The sequence below is a fragment of the Peromyscus maniculatus genome, chromosome 16 (assembly GCF_049852395.1).
Source record: "Peromyscus maniculatus bairdii isolate BWxNUB_F1_BW_parent chromosome 16, HU_Pman_BW_mat_3.1, whole genome shotgun sequence".
NCBI lineage: Eukaryota > Metazoa > Chordata > Mammalia > Rodentia > Cricetidae > Peromyscus > Peromyscus maniculatus.
The window spans coordinates 14522805-14546457 of record NC_134867.1 but is presented as its reverse complement, the minus strand read 5'-3'; the positions used below and the strand labels follow the sequence as shown (position 1 = coordinate 14546457).

Here is a 23653-nt window from a genome sequence, read left to right as displayed (position 1 = left end):
GCTTAGTTCCTTTCTCCTCACGCCTTACATACCTTCTCCTTTCTCTGTCCAGCCATATTACTTTCTTCTTAGTGCTGGGATTAAAGGCATGTGATTCCCAAGTACTGGGATTAAAGGTGTGTGCCACCACTGCCTGGCTCTGTTTTCTCTCTTAGACAGAATCTCATGTAATCCAGGGTGGCTTTGAACTCACAGAGATCCAGACGTATCCCTGCCTCCCGAGTGCTAGGATTAAACGTGTGTGCCATCACTGCCTGGCCTCTATGTTTAATCTAGTGGCTTGTTCTGGTCTCTGATCTTCAGGCAAATTTTATTAGAGTACAACAAAATATCACCACATTTCCCACTCATTGTTTTAACATATATAATCACAATAGCTAGCATGCGTTGCCCTTTCACTAGATTATTGGGCTCTGTGCCCATATAATTTCACTTAATCTTTACAATAACCTCCCAATATAGTAAGTTTTTAAATAACTATCTCCATTGTACAAGAAAAGAAGTTGTGTAATTTGCAAGTGGTGAAGCCAGGATTAGAAACTAGTTTCTCAAAAACAAAACAGTGCCTGGCCACAGCTCACTTCTAGTGAGGGCACACATCCTAGCTAGGAAGTCCTGATCCACTTTTAGCTATGTTCTGAACTTACATCTGCTCTAACAAGGATACGTCCTAGCCTAAAATTCAAACTTTCTTCCCCTCTTGGACCACTTTTATGTGACGGAGGCACAAGAGGCAGGGGGGTAGTGGAGGGAGATGCGGGAAGACGTGTAAACGCTAGTAACTTACTTCTCAGCGCCAAGCTAAACCAGCACCCCACCGGAGACGGGCGGTTTGGGAGCTGAAACCAATTCCCGCACCCATCAGTGGTCAAAACACTTACCTTAACTGCCACCTCCGGAGCCGAGTCCACCGCCACTGTCAGAGAGGGCTTGGCTGAAGGCGATTTGGTCAAGTGCATGAGAGAGTCGGCGGCTGGCAGCGGACACCGACTGCCCTCACTGTCCGAGTCCGATTCGGACCCCGAACCCGAACCATACGAGGCAGCGAGAGCTGCAATCGCAGCGGACATGACTGCAACAGATCCCCTCTGCTGTGCTCAGGCCAGGGCGGAAGAAGCAGCGACTCCCAGGTCCTGACAGATTGCCGTAGAACCCGCTATTTACCTTTTTGGATAAAAAAAATCATTTATAAACTTATTGAAAAAAGACGTAATAATTATCGCTATAACTGTACCAGAACCTGAGATCCGCAAACATTTGTCTAGAAAAGCACAAGGAAATTACAACTGCTTATAACTTTCAGGACCTCGCTGATTAAAGGACCCAGTTCTGAGCTACCTTTGAAGCCGCGAGGTCCTCCACTCCCGGCGTGCAGCGCGGCGGGACGAGCGCGAATGCACCATGGGAAATGTAGTTTGGGGAGAGGAGGCGGAGCCGGGATGAAGAGGGGGGTCGGCCTTCGACCCCGCCCCCGAAAGGATGGTTCATTCAATTGGATCTCATCTTCCCTCATTCCCGAGCCCAGCACCGTTCTCTCCGGCCCCCTCCCCCAAAGTGCGGATTGGGCAATACCACGGAGCCCCAGGACAGGGGGAAGCTCCGTCCTCTTGCCCACGGACGAGTACGTGAGCGGCGGCTGCATCTGCCCGCCGCGCCGCCCCACGCCGTGCCGGGCTCCAGGGGGGGAAAGTGTCCATCTGAAGTTCGGAGCCCCGGGGCCCGCCTGCCGCAGCTCCGGGGAGAGGCTGTGAGGCCAGGCGGAGAGCGCCCCGCGGCTCCCCCCGCTGCAGGCGCGGGTCCCCGCGCCCGGTTGTGGAGCGTCGCGCGGGGAGGGGGGCGGCGCAGGGCCGCGGCGGCTCGCGGCGTTGTTCGCTCGCGCGTCGCGCGCACCGCGGCGGCTCGGGCGAGCAGTGGGCGCCCCCGGTGGCATTCCCGGCGGCCCGGCGCCCCAGCCACTGCCCGGCGCCGCTTCCACCCCGCAGCAGCCCGGCGCTCCCGAGGGGCTCTCGGTGGAGCCCCAGCGCGGAGCGGGACCCGGCGGCCGCCGCCGAAGCATGAAGAAGGGGTAAGGCGCGAGCCCCCCACGGTTTCACGGTGAGCACGAGTCTGTCCGGATTTTGTCCTTTTTTTTTTTTTTTTGTCTGCCCCGGGTCCTGGCAAGGGAACTGTTCTCCACCGGCCGGGGCCGAGAGGGGCGTGTGGAGGAGCCCGGGTCTGCAGCGGCGGCGGCGGCGGCGGTGGCGGTGATGGGCGCGCCGCCCCCGCCCCCATCCCGGGCTCCCCCGCGCCCGCCGCCCAGCTAGCTGCCCGGGCTGCGCGTGGAGGACGAGGCGCGGGATCTCCGGTGCGGGGACCAGCCCGGGGCTGCAGCGGGGGCAGCGGCGGCGGCGGCGGCTCTCACCTGCGGTGCGGGGCTCGCGGCTCCGACCCCGCCGCTCCGCCCTCGTGCCTCGGCGCTGGCGAGGGCTGCAGCCCACCGCGGAGCCCCGGCTCGCCCTGCGTGCCAGCCGCTCTGAAAAGCGAGCTTTGGCTGCGCGTCTTTGCGCCTCGGCTCCCTGTGCACGACCACGGTAAAGCGAGTGCGGGCATCCCTTTATTTTCCCGTTTGGAAGAGGAGGCAAAGCGGTTGCCGGCTCTTGTAAGGATGCCTGGGAATCGGGAGGTTCCTCGGGCAGAGTTAGGGAGACGCTCGCCGGGCTCTGATGTCGGCAGGACTCGCCCATTGTGCCACCCAGATAATTATTCAACTATGCAGCATCCATTGCACCTTTCCCATTTTTCTTTTCCCCTAGCTACAGCATGCCCCCTAGCTTCCGTACTCTGACACCTTCTCTTGCACTTGCGGATGATGAACTAGAATAATGGTGAAAAGAAAGCTCATCCGATCCGAACATTCACGACCTGCCCGGTGACCGACTAATTGATTAATACCTAGCTAGAATAAGTACTTGAATAACTAACCTTATCATTGACTATACAAAATGTGCCTGAGTCTATTTACATTTTTTTCTTGATGTTCACATATTAGCGAAGTATTGTTTCTGTTCAGTAATCGGTGTGATTGGTTTTTATTAGTTGTTCAGTCCAGTGATGTTTGTAAATTTAATTTGGCAAACTTTCATTTTTCTGATTGCTGATAGCGTCGTAACACAATTACAAATGCAATCCCAGTTGGAACTCGGAAGAACAGTTTATTTTTGATGATCCAAGTTTCTGTTAGAAAGCATTTTTATTTATTTTGAATATTTTTAATAAAGTATTTACTGCAAAATTTTCTGTTTTGAATAATAAAGTTTTTGTATTTCATATTTGTAGAATATTTGATTACTAATCATAGCCTTCATTTGAATGAAAGGAAGGATTTAATATTTAAAAGGGGGATCTTAACTCCCTAACTTACTTGTATTTACTTTACACTTAGCTATTTTTACAGTATATTTTATTCCTAGTTATAAAATTTTTTCCTTATTTTTTTTCTAACTTTTGTCATGGATGAGTAGATCATTTTGCATAGTCTACCTTAAGGATGAAATATGTCTTTGAAAACGTATGAAACAAACATTAGTTACTTACATTTAAATGGTGTTATTTAAAAACAAATTGTTAACTATCAGAAACGTGTTTTTTTCCTTTTTGTCCACCTTCCCATCTTTCTGTGTTTCAGCTTGTTTTGTTAACCCTTTTGATAAAAACAGGCTTACCCACAACGCAAGAGTTGGAAGGCGCAGTAATTGATTAATGGCACTTGTGAGTGACATACAGAAGTTGATGGTCTAGAATCATTGACTTGGCTGGAAAAGACCTTGCAGTTTACAAAACGGACATCTTTTTGCCTTGGTTTCCTTACATGTAAATGGAAACAATGCTCTTTTTATTCCACAGGATATTATTATGCATTAATTCAGAGAAGATATTTTCATAGTACTTTTACACTAATTTTAAGTATTTTAATTGCTGAATCATGGAAATGCCTCAGTGTGTTTTTCCATGGCACCTGATAATGGCTGGTTTACATTTGATTTTGCTTTGGCAAGATGGCTTTAACTTGAAGAATTCCTTATTTCTCAGTGGTTTTTAATTTTAGACTTCATGCCTATGTATAATAATTATAGATAAACTGATGACATTAATTGGTAACTGGTAGAATTGAATTAAATTTGTGAAGAGTCTAGAAAACGTCGAAGGTCTTTTAATTTAAAAATTTGGGCTAACAATTCATAATTGTGATCACTTGTAAGGTACACTGTAGGGCAGCTTTATCACTAGGGTTCATAAATGTCCACATATCGAGAGACAGCACATTACTATGGTATAATACTCTAGTTTTTGCTTAATTTTAAGAATTATTTATCTTTTCCAAAGGCTTGATCTTCATTTTAACAGTAGAGAGTATGTTTGGTTTCCTTATTGAGAGATTAACTCCTTCATTTTAACAGCAAAAACTACTGTTGAAAAAAAAAAAAGCCTTATAGCCTTTACTCAAATGTAGACTTTTGGTTACTTTGTGGGAGGAAGTCATATAGATGAAAAGTCTCTGCAAGTGTGTTTACAATTCACGGAATAGCTGATTACATTAACTTGATTACATTTTGTCATGTTTTCTTAAATATAAAGAACTAAAATTTAGCTTTTTTTTTTTTAAGAGAGTGTTTTTTTTAAGCTCTGAAGATGAAGATAATCTGGGGCTTACTGCCACAAATCAAAGGTGGTGGCCTCGCGTTGAACATACAGCCACGGGTTCATCTGTGTTCAACAAGCAGGAGTGGCCACCAAATACAAGATGTAGCCAGTATTTTATTTAATAAAGCAGTTTTATCTGTAAAGAGAAAGATACATTTGGAGGTTTTTCGTAACCCCCTTTATAGTCCTTTTACCGCATACTGTTGAGCTAGCACTAGAGTGAATGATGTAGATGTTGGCATCCTACATGAAAAGATATTAATGTCTTCTTGCAGTGCACTTCCTGAAAATGGACATTAACACTTTTGTTTCTGAAATTATCATTCTTTGTGACGTCAGTTTTCCAGTGAAATTTCAATTTAAAAAAGATACATATAAATGAAGTCTAGTGCTTGTTTATGTAACATGTTTTAAAAATAAATGGCCTCAAGATGGGACTTCATAAAATTAAGGATTATATGTTTTTATTTATTCCATGCAGATTATAATTTTTAAATTTTCTCTCTTCTCCCCTTTTTCATTTTCTTTTTTTCTCAGTGCTAGGGATAAAATCCAGGGTCTCATGTGTGCCAGGCACCCAGCTACTGAGCTGTATACTTCCTGCTCTTAATTTTGAATCTTGAATTTTTGTGAGTTGGTAGTCTTAACTTTTTATTTTTATTACATTTTAAAATTATACCATGCTGTAGGACTTTGTAGTAGTCCCTCTTCTCATTGCTGTGATAGAATTTAAAAAATTAACAGAAATAGCTTAAAAGAGCCAGGGTTTATTTGGCTTAGAGTTTGAAGGGATCCTGTCTGTCCCTCAAGGTGGTGGCGTGGGGCGGCATGGTGGCATGCAGGCCAGACTGAGGCAGCTGACCATGGCAATGAGGGGGAGAGGAGTGCTGGTCTCCACTTAGTTCTTGTGTTTTGTTCAGCCAGGATCTGAGTGCATGGAGTGGAGTCCCCAACATTGAGGGTGGGTGTCAGTTATCCGTCTCTGGAACCCTCCTGAGGTTTGTTTCCTGGGTGATTCTGCATCCAGTAAAGTTTCCAAGGAGGATTAGTCACCACAGACTGAGAACTTAGGTTTCTCAGAAACAGTATGCTCAGTGATTAGACAGACACAACCTATTTAACACATAATATACTGGACTTAGAGGATTATGCTAGTAGTTAATAAATTTCTGGAAAATTATAGACATGCTAACAACTAATATAATAATAATGTATTTAAAGTATTTATAATACCAAATAACAATTCTTTCGTCTTGTTAACAATGACAGCATTCTTAGGAACTTGTCTTCTTTCATCCAGTGAACTGGAAAAGGAAGATATTTCTTGATTTTCATAATGCTGTACCTTATATGGGGAAAGAAGTTGGGGCGTGTGAGAAATTGGAGAGGTGTAGGGTCTTGTGATTTTACTTCTCGGGGGCGCCTGCTGGTCTCTGTGGAACCCCGTTTTCTTGTGAGACGCTTTTCCTTTCTAATATTTCCGCCTATAACCTTGTCAGGGGCTTTTTCCTTCTAGACCTACTTCTGGAAAGAACATAGTTCCCAACTTTTCTTCATATGCCTCCTTCTGGAAGCAAGGAATAGTTCTTACGTTGTTACTGATTTTGACAGTTTTTAAAATAAGCTCTCAGTACAATGAAATGGAATTATAATGGCATGGCATGCTTTAATAACAGTATGGGAGGGTTGGAGGCAGACTGAAAAACAGTGAATTATAAATGCGTCAAGGAGAGACACATTTTTGTTGTTTGTCCGTCCCCACTCCCCCACCCCCGCTTCATTTTTATGTTCCTGGTGCCTGTTTTGTAGTTTAAGCTAAGTGGATTTTGAGTGGATGCCATTGCTACAGAATAGCAGGCGAGTCATTCTGCTTTGAGAGTGGAAAGAAAACAGCTGTCTGTCACTTCAGTTGAAGTATTTTGTAGGTTTTTAATTAACCTATTTGGAAACTAGTGATATTCAAAGATAATGTATAGCACGTTCTTCGAAGAGGAAAAGAAGTCCTATTGCATGCTTGCTTTATGTGCAGGTCACTTCATTGAGTCTCTTACATTTATTGTACCAAATTGGCACTCATGAGGATTTTAGGGAAGAATGAAGTAAGCTGAATCCCAGGTTGTCTGGGAACTGCCTTCTCCCCAATGTGTTTCCCAATAACGTCAGTTAGACCGCTGCTCTGCCTGTCTGGTAGTGGCTGTCAACCTTCTGCTAAACCAGTTATTCATCCTTTATATAAAACAAGGGCCGACAGAGTGCTAAGCCCAAGGCTTAGTAGGCAGGATTGTTGCTTGATAGGAGCTAGTCTGCAAGAGCCTGGTTCTACAAAGTAATGGACTTCAAGTCTGGTGGGGAAGCCCAGGAAAGGTTTAAATCAGACCTGACTGTTGGGAAGGAGACCCCAGGAAGACCAGTCAATTCTGTTGAGTTTGTTACAGTTCTAGATACTGAACCAAGTTAGAACCTTTTTCCTGGGTCCCAAGTGCCCAAAGGGTGAGCAACTTTGTTTTCTCTCCAGTTGTCTAGGCTATAAAATACAAACTCTGAGACCTCTGATGATTGTTTCCTTGCCATGTAGACTAGGTAAATACATGGCTGCTCAGAAGGGCTTTACAGGGAGCAGCTAGTTTCCTGACTGTAGGACGAAGTGTCTTTGTCCACGGTCTTGAAATTGAGTTCACCAAAGATGCCATTTCTGTTCCATGTCTTTGTAATAGGTCTTTATTGTTGCATGAATTGGTTGGGCATGTATTTTAGACAGCTGCCAGCTACCCTAGAGCATTCTGTCTTAGATGAGGTAGTTTGTTCAAGGTCACATGAGTAATAAAAATGGAGGTGGATTTCACCACAGTGTGATTGCCAGTTCCTCTTTTCCTGCTGCTCTTGATTGCCAGGAGTATCAGTTCTTAAGGCTAAGGATCTCAGAGGAACTCTGCAGAGTAGATCCAGATGCCTCTCTCTTGAATGTGAATAATGAAGGCAGCAGAGCTCTGACTGTATCAGATAGTCGCCTGGCTTCTTGCTGTCCTTTTTCTTGAGTGGCTAATGTTTCTGCATTGATTAAATCAACTTAAAAGAAAAAGCTTTTGTGTCAGAATGTAGATTAGCTTGTTTGGTTCCTCTGTCAAAGATTAAGAAGGCTCTTGGGTTTTTTGCTTGTTCGTTTTCAGAGTTTTCTACAAAAGTAAGCAGTTTTGTTTTCTAATCCTTAATAGAAATGTCTCCTGTCCATTTATTATATTTCTCCATTTGGGGTAATTTTTATAATATACTTATACTAGAGGTCATGCCAGAAAATTTGAGCAGAGAAAGTCAAGAAGTGAAGAACTTGCTTCCTGGTAGAGAAACAGACTAACAATTTCCTGGAACCAAAATAAAGGCTTTCTGAGAGACTTAGAAATCTACAAGGTCTGTTGGTATTTCTAGAGACTGCTTCTGTGAGCTCACTGATTTCTTTCTCGCTTGTTTCCGGTTTTGATTGTACTGACTTCTGTCTTTTACTGGTGTCTTTCCCTGCACTCGGGGCCGGTTTACTCTTAGTTTCCTGGTTGGAAGTTTGAGATCCTCTTTTCCCACCTCTCCGTCTCCCGGTTTTTGAGATAGACTCTTGTACTTCAGGATGGCCTCAGTCTTTACTTTTGTAGCCAAGGATGACCCTGACCTCCCAAGCCTCTGTCTCCACTTCCAAGGTGTTAGGATTATAGATAGAGGCCCCCAAGGCAGACTCTTTTATTTCCTGGTTACCTTTGTTTTGGGATTTCTCAAAGATTTTGAGAACGTATTTTCCTTTAGTTCTGAATATTTGAAGAATTCATCTGAGACTTGAACCATGATGTTCAATCTCCAAATATTTTGGTATTTTCTATTTATCTTTATGCTCTCTAATTTAATCTGGTTGTCCTCTGAGAGCATACATTGTATAGTTTCTATTTTAAGTTTTCGCAAGTGTATTTATGACCTAAAACATCTGTCTCAGTGAATGGACCATGTGAGCTAGAGAAGAATGTATATTCTGTTTGGGAAATCAAAGTACTTTGTACACGACATTTAGATCGGTTGGTGGATGTTGTTATTTAGTTTAACGTTATCGTGACTTATTTTCCCGCCTGTTGGATCTGATCTGTTAATTGCTAATAGGGGAATGCTGAAGTCTCCGGAATGCTGTGCTGTACATCCAGCCATTTCTCCTTGCCATTCTGTCAGTGTTGCTGCATGGAGTTTGGTGTTCTGTTCTGAAGGACATGCATGTTAAAAAGATTGGCGTATTGTTTTAGAAAAGGTACCTCTTTATCTTACTATAGCATATTTTTAATTCTGGATACTTCCCCTCACTCCAAGGTTTCCTCTGTCAAATCCTGCCACGTCAAGCTTGCTTTTGCCATAGTTAGCGTTTCCTCATGTGGCTCCAGGCCATGCTCTGGTGTTTTCCCTTGAAGAGCTTGTTCTGTCCCTTCTTGACATTGTACACAGGTGACAGAGTCCACTGGTTTCTGTTTGTCTGAAAAATCTTGTTCACTTTTGAATAACTGAATACAGAATTTTAGGTTGGTAAGTTTGTTTTTCTTCCAAGACTTTCTCCATCCTTTTATTCTTAATCTGTGTCTTTCTATCTAAAATACATTTCTTGTAGAGAGTTTGTAGTTGGATCTTTTTATTCAGCGAATCTCTCTCTTAATTGGTGTATTTGAACCATTGACATTAACTTAAAGTTATTAATGACAGTTGGATTAATGGCTATCATATTTTTAACACATAGTCATTGTTCTTATACTTTGCTTTTTAAAAATCTTCCTAGACATTAATTGAACATTTTAATATGGCTCCATTTTTCTCTCCATTCTTAACAAAGCTGCTAGATCTTTTTAAACTTTCTTTTAATGTTTGCCCAGGTTTTTTGGATCCATTTATAGGTAATCTAAGTCTCCATATGAATACGCTTATTCTACTTAACAGATAATTTAGAGACCTTTTAACAGTGTTCCCAATTCCTCTCTATCTTTTATAGGTGCCATTCATTTTCCCTAATTATATCACACAATACCTTGATGTATTATTTTGAATAAATAACTATTTTTATAAAGATTTTGTTTTACCTTCCTTTATTTATTCTCTTACACTCTTCATATCCTTATGTAGATCTGGACTATGTTTTAATATTTTCTTTCCCTCTGCAGAAGTTCTTTGTCATTTCCTTTTTTTTTTTTCCTTTTGGTTTTTTGAGACAGGGTTTCTTTGTATAGATCTCACTCTGTAGACCAGGCTGGCCTCAAACTCACGGAGATTCACCTGTCTCTGCCTTCCAAGTTCTGGAATTAAAGGCCTGTGCCACCACCGCCCAACCACTTTGTCATTTCTTGACAGGCATATTCACTGGTGACAAATTCCCTTGGTTTTTATTTGTCTGAGAAAATAATTTGTTCACTGTGGAATGACTGAAGACAGTTTTAAGTTGGTATCCTTGTCCTTTCAAAATTTGAAGTATGTCATTCTACCTCTTGCTTTAATGGCTAATAATGAGACAAGTCCAGTGTAAATGTTACCTGCCCATCTATAATTCGGATAGTTTTTCCTCTTCAGGAGTTTTCCCATGCCTTTCAGATTTTGACTTAATGAACTCATGCTAGGGGTCCATGATAGGTCAGTTCAGTAGCACTGAGCTGTACCCTGGTTCTACCGTTGTCTTCTGCAGTCAAGTACCGTCTGCTGGGGTGTGGACCTTCTGCTACCCGCTGTTCTTCATGGGTAACGTTTGGTTTCTGTCGCTGGTTTTAGAAAACTTCGGATTTGATATGTGCTGCATATCTTACACAGTTGATGTACTCCTCAAAACAACTTTGTGAAAAGATACAGTTCTTACCTTTCAAAGCAAGAACTACATTTTGAATATAGACCATGACAGAAGTTTCATAATGATAGCCAAACATCAATGCCTTATGTCTAGTTCTGACTCAGGCTTTCTGTCAACATAGAGAAGAAAACAGAATTATTTTAACTCCCATACTCACTTGCAATATTGGAGGTGGTTGTTAGGAATTAGTTCTAGAGTTCAGGTTATATGTAGCATACCAGATCAGTTTACTATGGTGATATTTTATTTGTACTGAAATGTGATTTTAATTTTATGTTAATAAATAAAGTTGCCCTGGGGTCAGAGCTATTAGAGCCATAGCAAGAGCGTGATGGTTAGAAGAGCTAGGTAGATTTCTGTGTGTTCAGGGATACAGCCAGTATTGGAGACATACGCCTTTAAGACCTGGAGGGCGGTACTTACAGGCAGTGATGAGGCAGTCATGTGGTTGGGTTTACAACCAATGAGAAGGCAGAACAGAAAGACTATTTAAACACAGACAAACAGGAAGTAGCTCTCTCGGGGAAGCTAGGAGCACTGCAGGAGGTAAGATTTTATCTCTGAGCTCTGACCTCTCGGCTTTCTCTTTTACATTGGCTCTGTGTTTCTTATTTTAAAAAGACGATTGGTTACATCTACAGTTTACCATTAAAGATTTGAATGAGACTGTCACATGACGTCTCCTGGAGAAATGTAAACATTTATTCATCCCAGGGAGAACCCTAACAGACCGAAGAAAGGATTCCTCTTAAATTCCCCCTCTGTGACTGCTAGGGTTACTTACTGGAGAATGGGTGGCAACCCAGAAAAGCTGAACCACTGTCCCAACCCCCAGTCGGCCTTTCACTGCTCATACACTCTAGCACCCCCAAGACCAGTTGCAGCTAGGGCAGGAAGAATTGGTGACTGGCCTCTCTCAGGTGAGGGTCTCCTAAACTTCTCCCTCATCCCACCCCCATCCCCACCCAAGATGATGTTAACAGCCCCTTTACTGTAGCCTAGCACACTTGGACCATCACTCTGTTGTTCTCCTTATTTTGTTGACCTGACCGTGGGCCCAGATGTTCTGTAGATCTTCAGCATCTCTGATTCGTGATGGCAATAATCCCGTCACAGTCAGAGGAAGTATCTTTACAGTAACAGTCGGCAGCCATTTTACCAGTGGTTTATACACAGTTGGGAGTTGACTGACAGCCTGTGTGATAGTTCAGGAGGCGAAAGTACTTGCCTTGTGAGCAGCCTGACAACCTGAGTTTGATTCATGGACTCCACTGGAAGGAGAGAACCCACTCCCAAAAGTTGTTTTCTGATCGTCACATGTGTTGTACACACATATTAGTGCTGTCTCTCTCACATACACCTCATATACAGAAAGCTTGAGTGTATTGATTATTAGGAGAATCTAATACTTGCCTTAATTTGAAGTTGCTTTAGTTTAAAGATAATCAAAGCCTAAATGATATGGTATTGTTACTAGAAAGAGTTAGTTCCAAACCATGAGTAAGTTTCCTTTGGGGGAGAGAGTGGAAAGTCATGGATGGTGAATTTGATTTGGGATCTGTTCGATTTGGATTAGTGACATGTCTTTTTTCCATGTTTGAGTTTCTACAAATGTAGGGTTGATAGTCAAGATCTGGTAGTAGATGGGTTCACGGAGAGAAGGGACGAGTTTAAAGACCTGGCATGTAATAAAATTTACCTCTTGACGTTCGTTTAGAGTGGGAAGCGAAGATCTTGAAGAGATTGGAGAGGCTATGATGTGTCACATTGTGATCTGACTGCACTCACATAAACACAGGCGAAGGCCGTCAAGTCTGTCTTTGAAGAGAAACCCAAAAGTAGTGAATAGGAAGAGAGGCAAAGTAAACTCTGTGCTGTTGTTTTTGAAAACAGAAAGAAAGGAGAACAGGAAAGCCAGGTGTTTAGGGATGAGGAAACAAAGGGATCGTGTAGAATGTAACACGAATTCTAAAATGGTCTTTTAATAAAATCAAAAACAAAACAAAAAAAACCCTGGAGCCTGATATTGGGGTGAAAGCTGAAAGATCAAAGAAGCAGAGCAGCCCCAGCCGCCACCTCTTCCCTCACCAACGCCTCGGCCGAAAGAGCTTCCTCAGCCCAACAGGCTTTAGTTCCTGTCTCCTCAGCCTTATAGACCTTCCTCCACCCAGCCATTAAAGGCGTGTGTGCTTCCCAAGTACTGGGATTAAAGCCGTGTGCCACCACTGCCGGCCTCTGTGTTTAATCTAGTGGCTGGTTCTGTCTCTGATCTTCAGGCAGACTGTGTCAGGGTACACATACATCACCACAGTAGAATTTTTAGGTAAGAAAGGGCCAGTTCTAACATGGAAACCTTGGGAGTAAAATTGTTCCAGAGTGTACACAGGAACTTGGCATGCTTATTAGAAGGAAAGGTACTCTTCTGTCTTTAGAACCTAAAGTAATGGTAATAGAGCCCTGGAGAGAAGGGTTACACGTCTAAAAACCTTGTTCTAGTCTGCATGCTTCAAACATGTGCTCTGCTCAGCAAATAATACAAGCCATGTTGAAGGATGAGAATCATGGCGGGATGAAAAGCACCATGCATCATGACTCACTACTGATTGCTCTGTTAGAAATATGTTCTCTTCGCTTGTAAAAATACGACTTTGGTTATGATAGTTAACCATCCTGTGCTTCATATACAGTAATCAAATACCATAAAAGTCACCATTTTATTGTCACAGAAGGAAATGAAGCATAGTGTGTCTCTTAATAGATTTCTACACAAAGACTTTAGTTTCATTCTTAGCATTGAAAAGAAAATGTACAAGCTGGAAAAATGACTCCGTACAGGACCTGAGTTCATGAGTTCAGTTCCCAGCATCCATGGATCCAGTGGGATCCAAAACCTTTTAGCCTCTGTGGGCGCCTGCGCTCATGTGCACATATTCCTACACATCACATACTTTACAGAAGTTTTTGTTGTTAAGTACGGAAAAATGATATTAACGATCTCTCATAAATTTAACATGAGATTTAGTATATATTTCATATAGTAGAGATGGATTTATGAATTCTCGTGTGTGTGTGTGCGCGCGTGTGTGTCTGTGTGTGTGCGTGCGTGCGTGTATGTCTGTGTGTGTGCGTGTGCTGTGCGTGTGTGTGTACGTGTGTGTATGTCTGCGCGCGCGTATGTTCATGTGTGTGTGCGCACGCATGTGCGCGTGCATGTGTGTGTGTACATGTACACGTGTGTATATGTCTGTGCACGTGTGTGTGTGTGTGTGTGTGTGTGTGTGTGTGTGCGCGCGCGCGCGCGCGCGCGCTCATGCGGCGGTGTTGCTTGCCCTTGTGTGCTCCTGTGGAGACCAGATGTTGCCATTGGTCATTTTCCTCTCTCATTCTCAACCTTGGGGGGGGGGATGTAGAGTCCCTCATTGAACCCGGAACCAGCCACTTCAGCAAGACTGCCTGGCTAGTTAGTACCATCACCTCCTGAAGTTCTAGGTCACAGACACACAGCGCCATGCTTGGCTTTTATGTGGACCCTGGGGAGCCGTCAGTCCACGCACTTTGCCCACAGAGCCATCTTCCCAGGCTTCCGATTTACTTTGAGACAGCCTTGCTGTACTGCCAGACTAGCACTGGACTGGACTCCACTCCTCTTCCCTCAGCCTCCTGAGGAGGTGCCAGTGTGGGCCACTGTGCCCACTCATTAAATTCACTCCCCGAAAGCCTGCTGAAGGCTGGGCATGCTGTCTCATACCTGTGATTGCATGTAATCCCAGCCCTGAGGAGGCTCAGTCAGGCATCCCACCTCACGTCCATCGCCGGCTTGGGCTACAGTGTGAGAGGGCGCTGTTTGAAAATAACAGAAGCAATGAGAAGCCTGTGAGAGACTGTTAGGTCCAGAAACTTGGTTTAAAAAGTATTTACTATCCTTAGAATTCTTTGGGGGTAAAGGAAGAATTACAGAAAGGCTTTTGAGATAAGTATATTATATAGTAGGTATTATTGCTATATTTTTAGGACCAAAGACAAGACTATGATTTATATTTTTTATGAAATATCCAATAAAGAGTATTTGCTTTACTTTTCATTAGCTTAGCTGTGGTCTTTTAAGTTCACGTGGCACTGTACTAGTCTTGTAAAACTTTAAAGAAAGCTGGTAATAGTATTGAAAATTAAGACACTTATTTTGATTTTTCTGTTTCTATTGTTATCTGATTCTCATTTTCAACTAACTTACAAATACTAGTAAAATTACATTTAACTGGTATTTGGGGATTGGGGGGAAGCTTGAAGGTTTTTAATGTCAGGTTGAAGTGTTTGTAATTGTGAGAAAACTAGTGACGTAGATACAGCTAGAGCTAAACTACCTAGATCCTGTGTGAGGGGTGGAGCCTTGAGCTTGGGGTGGGAGGGAAGCATGAACTTGAACTGTCCTGAAAGTCAGATTACCTGTTCTGAAGGAGGTGAGCACCTGTTCAAATCCTAAATCAGCTCAGTTGTAATGGACCTGGTGATGTGATTCGGTACAGTACTAGGAATCATGGTGTGGATGGACAGATTTAGTGAGGACTTGTTAAGGAATTGGCCAGAAAGGAGAACAGAGGGGAGGGGAGGTTAGAGGGACAAGTGTGAGACCAGAAGAACTTTCCTTTTTCGAGATGGATGAAATTATCACTTTGCATTCTGCTGAGGGCAGTGATTCACTAAAGGGAAAACGGTGCAGAGGGAAAAGTAATTAATCCCTACTGCTTAGGTACCTTTGGGGAACTGTCCTGAAATTTAGCCACCACAAGAAATCTTTTTACATTTGAAATAAGTGTATTGTGAAAGACCAGCAACTTTGTACTGTTTCACATGTCGATTATCTTTAGTAACGATGCCGTAGACTTGACTGTCACTATACCAGTTTCCATTGCGCAGCCACGTTTGTGCTCAAGTCAGGCTAAGACTGTAATATGTTAACAGAAGGGAGAGAGCAGAGCTCTTCGGCTGGCTTGTGCTTGTTGGAATCTGCTTTTGTCTGTCTGTGGCCAAGATGTTCTGCTTGCATATTTCTAGAAAGTTTTTTTTTTTTTAACTGTTGTGCCTACTTACACACTGTCAACTTGACATTTAGTAGTACTAAACTTAGATCACTTATTTTTGTTTGTTTGTAGGTCATAGAAAGTAGTGTTTCATAACACGAATGTTTTCTTTAGTTGGGATGATTGTATTTGATTAACGGATTTCTGAGCGCTCCACTGAAATGTAATTGACATCATAAATTGTACAATTGGCTGCATTTTAACTTAGAGATTCATATAGGAATCCATCCTGCTAACAGGCTACGGCCCCGTCCAAATTTTGCAGTCTGTGTTCTCTCTGCTCTTCACACCAGTCCCGCTCCTGCCCTAAGCGATAGTCATCTGTTTTCTGCTGCTGCAGGTTAGTTTGCATTTTTAAAAGCTCTATGTAAGAGGAATGCATAGTATACATGCATTTTGTATTCGGCTTCTTTCAGTTAACGTAATGACTGGAAGAATGATGTTCTTACATCTGTCATTAGTTCTTTAAATTGATTGCTGAATCCTCTTCCATTATGTAATAATGAATGATACCACTGTTATTCATTTACTTGCTTACGGGCTTTTAGGATTATTTGCAGGTTTTAACTTTAAAAATGTCTTGCTTTTGGCGTTCCTGTACAGACATTTTTGGACATATGCTTTGATGTCTCCTTATGCTAACTAACACAGGCAAACAGAAACCAATGACTTGACTCCATTTTATGTATCATCGAATATGCTAGGCTTTGAATGTGCTTTAGTAAATGCCTACAGTGTAGATGAAATTCTAAACGGTCTTATTAAATAAGAAACACAGCCAAATACAGAGTTAAAGTCAAGAGATCAGAGCAAGAGCCACTACTACCTTATCTGACCACCTCGCCGCCATCGCTTCCCTCAGAGAAGGCTGTGTGACTGTCTTTATTGCCTTTGTGTTCTGCCTGCTCATTGGCTCTAAACCCAACCACATGACTTCCTCGTCACTGCCTGTCTAGACCTCCATTAAGGGCATGTGCTACCACTGCCAGACTTCTACTTAATGGCTATGACCTCTGATCTCCAGGCAACTTTGTTAACATACAAATAAAATCACATTTCAGCACAAATAAAATATCACCATACTACAGAAATCTGACAGTGAAGCGGTTGACTAGCTTCTAATGACCCACAGTCCTAAGGGTAAGCAGAAGGGGGTCGGATTCATTCTATGCAGGGTGACTGGCCAGGACAAGATGCTGGGTCTGGCAGCAGGTGTAGAGTGGGTCCAGAGAGTTGGACTCTAACACTGTCTGGCCTGGAGTGGTAGCGGATGTCTGTCTGAGGGTGTGGGTGCAGGAGGAGCATTTCAAGCCCAGCCTGATCTAATTGGGGAGCTCTAGGCCGTTTCGGGCAACATGAGACCATACCTTCAAAAGAAAACAAAAACAAAAGAAATATCTATAGGATGTGTTGGGGAGGTGGGGGATTGGTGAGAGGTTGAAGTTTGGGGTGGCTATGATCAAGATATATTTATTATATACCAGTATGAAATTACCAAAGTTTAAAATATTCCAAAACAACCCCAAGATTCCTATGAAATACGTATATCTAAATAGTCATATAGCCAAGCTAGAACACTTACTTGTTGGATAAAATGTAAGCTGTTAATCTGAGTTGCTTAAAATGAGATGATTTTTACTTTTGTTACAAGTAAATACGTATTTTCCAAAAAAGAAAATACATATATAATCAGCAGCAAACAATATATCAAAAGATTAAAAGATGCATACTTCTGAATGAAGTTAGGAAAATGCCTTATTTTGTAAGAAAATTCATATATAATCAGCAGCAATCAATATATCAAAAGATTAAAAGATGCATGCTTCTGAATGGAGTTAGGGAAATGCCTCATTTTGTGCTGGCTACTTTTTGTTAAATTTTTAAAATTAGCTATTTTGGTTTATTACACTAGTTTCATGTCATAAGGACTTGCTATTCTTTCATAGACCTCAGAAATTCTCTCTTTTCACTGCCTGGAAACAACCATTACTAAAATGTTTGTTTTAGTGTAGTTACTGCTTTTGTGCTGGAAATAGGCTGTAATTGTGTCTCTGCACCTTCACTTTCTGTGTCTTGAAATGAACGCATCAACCGCATTTCTAAGTATTGGGACACACTGATGTCTTGTGGGGAAGTGCAGAGTGAGAACAGTCCCTGGTGGGGATGGGGAGCCAGCCCTTTGCTTCTCAGGAACAAACCGCTGCGCAGACTCACAGTCGCCGGTACTTGTTTTTGGGTAATGAATATTTTCATGGTTGGAATTTGACCCGGAATCTTTCCTTCGCACTTCCTGCGGTAAATTTAGTTTTCTCTTCTTTCTCTGTGTGCTGTTCTTAGAGAACAAACTGTGTGATGCTTCAAAAAAAAAAAAAAGATGTGAATTATCTTTACAACTATCGGTTGTACACACACAGAGACACACATACAATCAGACTGTGCTGGACTGTTGGGGTAGTAATGAAGGAAACATGGTTTCTACCCAGGGAGAACTTGTGCTTTAATGAGGAAGCTAGAAGAGCAAAGACGTAGCAACTACAAAGGATTGCGTCCGTGTTACCATGCCGCCAAAAGCTGCCGTAATCACAGGTCTCAGGGTTACTGGTGCTGTGATGGAACATCATGTCCGAAAGCAGCTTGGGGAGGAGAGGGTTTGTCTGTGCCTTATGTACCCCAAATCACAGTCTATGGAGGGAAGCCAGGAGCTGATGCAAAGGCCATGGACGGGTGTTGCTTACTGGCTGGCTCACCATTGCTTGTGCAACTTGCTTTCTTATAGTGTCCAGCACCACCAGCTGAGGGGTGTTGTGGGGGACCAGCCCCCACGCTTATTTACCCCAGGACTTTTGAGGAATGAGGGGTAAGAGACTGAGGAGTGGGGAGAGAAACAGAAAACACAGGATTGCCTTGGGTGGGACTGGGTCCTTATCCAAACAGGCCCGAACTTTATTCCAAAGGTCTATTTATAGCAATGCCAAGGGGTGGAGCAAAAGACCTCCCCCTTGCTAGTCACCTGATACCCAGGCCCGTGGTCCTGTCAACCTCTTATGCAGTCCTGCAGGGTACAGCCACTAGGAAACCTAGTGGGCTCCAGCAGGGTGTCTTTACCCACAATGAGCTGGGCGCTCCCCCTTCAATCACTAACTAATTAATTAATGCTCTACCTGCTTGCTTGCACCTGATCTCATGTAGGCTTTTTTTTTTTTTTTTCACTTGTTTCCCTCCTCACAGATGACTTTGGCTTGTGCCCCATTGACATAAAACCATCCAGGACAAAAGGGAAAACAACATGATCAAACTAGCATGTTAAGAATTAGCCACTCTAGGCCGGGCGTTGGTGGCGCACGCCTTTAATCCCAGCACTCGGGAGGCAGAGCCAGGTGGATCTCTGTGAGTTCGAGGCCAGCCTAGGCTACCAAGTGAGCTCCAGGAAAGGCGCAAAGCTACACAGAGAAACCCTGTCTCGAAAAACCAAAAAAAAAAAAAAAAAAAAAAAAGAATTAGCCACTCTAAGAAGGCAAGAGTGGAGTCAGGTAGACCAAATGGGCACCAGTTCTAGTCTGAGCAAGAAACTGTCGTGGCCTGATCTGGGGTAGTTGTGGGGATGTGAAAGTACCAGATGAATTTCATACTTATTTTGAAGATACAGTCAACCTAATGGTATCAGAAATGTGCATAATGAGCAGAAGGAAGGGTCCATCCTGGCATTTGTGAATGGATGTTAATATATACAGATGATTGAATCTTTTAAAATTGCTGTTCTTATGGCTCAGTAAGTTCAGAGCACTTACTATGCTTGCAGAGGTCCTGGGTTTGGTTTCCAGCACCCACCGGTGGCTCACATTAATCTGTAACTCTGTATCCAGGGATCTGGCACCCTCTCTGGCCTCCACAGGCACCACATAATGTGGTGCATAAACATACATGTAGGTAAGACATTTATAAAATAAAAGTAAATAATCAGTTTTAAAATTGCTATTGTTATTCGCATTTACAGATTTTAAATGCACAAGTAAAATACTTCAACTCAAATATTAGATTCCAGAAATTGTTCTGGAAGTAATTATCTTGTTAATATTTCCTTATGATTTAAGGAGGAGATCTTGTGTGAAAAAATTTTTCATGAGACAATATTATCTTGTTGCATCTTTAGCATGTAGCACAGTGACTAACACAAGAGACATTCAGTGAAGATTTGTTGAACGAATTGTACTCACTGAAAGAAAAGTACATTTTCCATAATCAAACTTAGGCAAGATGATTCCTGTGGCATATAAACAGCTTCTCATTTAAGTTGACCATGGGTGGTTTATAAGACAAGTAGGCTACACCAAAGTAATCAAGCAAATTGGTTTAAACTTACATCCTAAATTAACATTGAGAAGCTACTTTATGGAATTACTACAAAGAATTGAATTGCAGAGGTAAGGTATATGACTGCCAGGATCTTGCAGTAATAAATTGATATCATGGAAAAATACTGACCTAAGACCTCGAAAATACAATTTTCGGTTTTGACTCTGATGTGTATAATGTTATTTTGGGGTTAGTTACTAGCTTTAGAAACTTCCATTTCTAGCCTGGTGGGTTGGGTCACATCTTTAATCCTAGCACTCAAGAGAAAGAGGCAGGCAGATCTCTGAGAGTTCCAGGACAGCCAGGGCTCTTACACAGAGAAACTGTCTCAAAAAGAAAAAAGAAAAAGAAACTTCCATTGCCCTACATGTAAAGTAGGAATAGTCTTTGTTTCCTGAGGGCTTTGTGTAACAATTAAATGTGATATAATAATTAAATCCATAAGATTACACAGCTGTATGTATATAGTACAATACTTAGCAGACTGGCTAGGATTATAATAAGAATTTTATTTTCCTAGCATATTAACACAGTACTTGATATAGAAGTCTGTGACAGATTGTAAACCATAGTAAGCAGCTTGATGACTCTGCTCCTCCATTCTTGTAAGTTTTGGTCCTCCTTGTCATAGGCTTTGGCCAGCAGATTCAGTGGAACTCATGTTTTCTGACTGAGATTGGGCTTTACATGTTTCTACATGTTTCAGGTCTTTGCCAAGTAGATGATGTGCAGTCATGGAGAATGGATGGAGGCTATCCTGCCTAGGCCACTTTAGATGAGCCAGTTACCAACTACTTGGCAGTTGGCCATAAACGCAAGTGATCTCCGCCTAAATCGTTGACCCATAAAATCAGTTGTTATTCTACACTATTAATTTTGGTGCTGTTTTTTAGCATAACAATAAGAACTAGTAAAGTCAGGGGCCATACTGGATACTATTAAATATTAGAAGAATAGAAGTTTTAGAACGCTGTATTTGTTACTTGCCATTATATTTGTTAAAAGGAGACCTCATAAAGCCCAAACTGGCCTGGACTTTTTTTATTCATAAAGAATGAAGTCATGTTATTTGTAGGGAAATGTGCACACTTGGAGACAATCACAAATGAATTAAGCTAGTCTTAGAAAAACAAATATTGTATATTTTCTCTCGTTTGTGGTTCTTAGATTTTATAAAGATATGCAAAGCCGTGTATGCAAACATGACATGAACGTCGATGCAAAACTGTCTGGAGGAACCAAAGAGCGAGTCTGCTGGGAGGAGACGGGTGGTAAGAAGAGGTGGGAGTCGGCTGTGGTTTCAGTAAGAACAGCCCTTCCAGGCTTACCCATTTGGATGCTTAGACATTGGGGAGTGAACTACTTCAGACCAATTAGGAGGTGTGATCTTGGAGGAAGTGTGTCACTGGGGTGGACTTTGAGGTTTTCAAAGTCCAAGCCAGGCCCAGTGTCTTTGCTGCCATCTGCAGATCCTGATGCAGAACTCTTGCACGCTGCCATGCTCCCCACCATGATGATAATGGAATAACCTCTGAACTGTAAGCCAGCCCCAATTAAATGCTTTCTTTCGGAAGAGTTGCCGTGGTCATGGTGTCCCTTCACAGTGGTGGAACACTGACTGAGAGAGAGGGTATGGGGGCAGAATATGCTTAATGTACAATAAATACACGTGAAAACTTATTTTTTAAGGTTTGCTAAGAATTTGTAGCTTTTCCACCTTATTTTTTGAGATAGGCTCTCTCACTGAATCTGAAACTTGCTTTTTTGGCTAGAGGGGTTAACTAGTGAGCCATCTATCTTTGCCCCCCCCCCCCCCCGCTGGGCTACAGGCACATGCCATTATACCGTTTTTTTTGTGTGGATGCTAGAGACACAAGCTGGGGGCCTTGTGCCTTCCAACGAGCACTTTGCACACTGAACCCACTCCTTTGTTCCGCTTCTTTTTTCCCCTTAATCTTTCTTGACAAAATGGGAAGTTAAAGACAATTTTAAAAAGACAATAATATGCTGTCGAGGCTCTTCAGGAAAATAGGTCTAGATGAATATGATCTCACATATTTTGATTATGAAAAATATCTGGACAAGAAAAAAATCTAAGGGAAGACAGGCTGCCAAATCAGTCTAACCATGGGTAGGGTTCTGGGTTTGCTCGGCTACAACCACTACCTTTCTTTTAGGATTTTCTTACTTCATTGTTTTGTTTTCCTGTTTTATAAGATGGCATTAGTAAGTAAAACGAGGTTAGTTGATAGAAACTGTAATATACTATTTAGCTGTGTTGGTATATCATGAACAAAAGCTATAAATAAGAAATAAAGCCGGGCGGTGGTGGCGCACGCCTTTAATCCCAGCACTTGGGAGGCAGAGGCAGGCAGATCTCTGTGAGTTCGAGGCCAGCCTGGGCTACCAAGTGAGTTCCAGGAAAGGCGCAAAGCTACACAGAGAAACCCTGTCTCGAGAAACCAAAAAAAAAAAAAAAAAGAAAGAAATAAAAGGCACTGGGTATGGCAGGGAGGGAAAGCAGCCTTAAATGGGGGGAGGTGATGGAACACATGTGATATAGGGAAGGAAATAAATATTGGAGATGGGAAGGTTTAAGTTAGGACGAGTTAACTCTTCCCATCCCTCCTCCTCCCCTCGAATCTCCCTGTACCCCATTTAAGACCGTTTCTCCTCCCTGCCATACCCTGTGCCTTTTATTTCTTATTTGTTCGTGATATTTACTCACTCTGCTGGCCACGGCCCAGTACTAGGCTCTACTCAGTACCATCTGGTGTCAGTAGGAGTCAGTGTTTGAAGACCCTTATCAAGTCCTAAAGGAACGGAGACGTGGGAAGAATCTTGTCACGTGACTGCACTTTACTGATGCAGGCCTTCCTTGGGATCTGGCAGTGCCTGGGGCTCTCTCCTAGTACCAGTGGTTCTCATCTTCATCATGCAGCTCTGCCAAGTTCTGAGACAGGATTACATGGAGCCTAGTCTGTCGTCCTTACTCAGTCATACTCATTCACTCTGTATGCATGTGTCTGTCTGTCTGTCTGTTGTGCTGCGCACCCCACCCCACCCCAGGCAGGCCACCTTGATTGCTCTTCTACCTTACCAACCAAACTGAGACCTCACTCATGGCTAGTGCTTGCTAAGCAGATCCTGTCTCTTCCTTCTGAAGCTGGAATTACAAGTGGGTAGCTGTGCTCACTCAGTATTTACGGTTGTTCTGGGGATCCAAACACTAGTTCCCATGCTTGGGTGGTTCCAGTTCCCTCACTTGCTTAGTCACTGAGCCATCTCCCTAGCCTGAAATGAAAGGTTTTGACAGACTAGGTAAAACTTGGTAATAAGGTGTAGCTGGCCTTGCTTGGCTGGTCAGACTGTTAACGCCCATCAGGTGGTAGCAGGGGTGTCCGTGGACTCTTGCTGGGGTGCTGGTAGGGTATAAACTGCCTCCAGCACGTTGGGAAACTGGCAGTTTTTACTAAAGCTGTGTGTGCATATGCATGTGTGTACAGACCCTGTGATTCAGTGAGTCGCTCCTCATTCTGCGTTCATTCCCCAAGGCACACTCTTTAAATCAAATGTCTGTCACCTTACTCTTCTTATAATTAGTTCTCCATTGAAAACCAAGGTTCACAGTGTATAGTTTCAGTACATTTTTGTCTTTTCTTTTTCTTCTGCTTCTGTGTTCCTTTCAAACAAGTTT

At 42.7% G+C, this 23653-nt stretch overlaps 2 protein-coding genes across 4 annotated transcripts in view; one reads left to right on the top strand and one right to left on the bottom strand.

Moving 5' to 3' along the window:
- The window catches only part of Cdc40 (cell division cycle 40), a 54003-nt gene extending 52465 nt beyond the window's left edge, over window positions 1–1538 (bottom strand). Inside the window, exons 1-2 of one of the 2 annotated variants that reach the window (XM_076552410.1) lie at window positions 1339–1538; window positions 882–1164 (exon numbers count right to left, since the gene is read on the bottom strand). In XM_076552410.1, the coding sequence (XP_076408525.1) occupies window positions 882–1070 (189 nt within the window). In that variant the 5' untranslated portion in view covers window positions 1071–1164; window positions 1339–1538. Of the gene's footprint in view, window positions 1–881 lie in introns of both variants that reach the window. The other variant, XM_006982784.4, reaches the window with a different exon arrangement.
- A 419-nt stretch (window positions 1539–1957) lies between these two features.
- Window positions 1958–23653, top strand: part of Wasf1 (WASP family member 1) — a 49310-nt gene continuing 27614 nt past the window's right edge. For both annotated transcript variants that reach the window (XM_076552413.1, XM_076552411.1), the window contains exon 1: window positions 1958–2094. The gene's annotated coding sequence lies outside the window, so the exon portion shown is untranslated. The remainder of the gene's footprint in view (window positions 2095–23653) is intronic.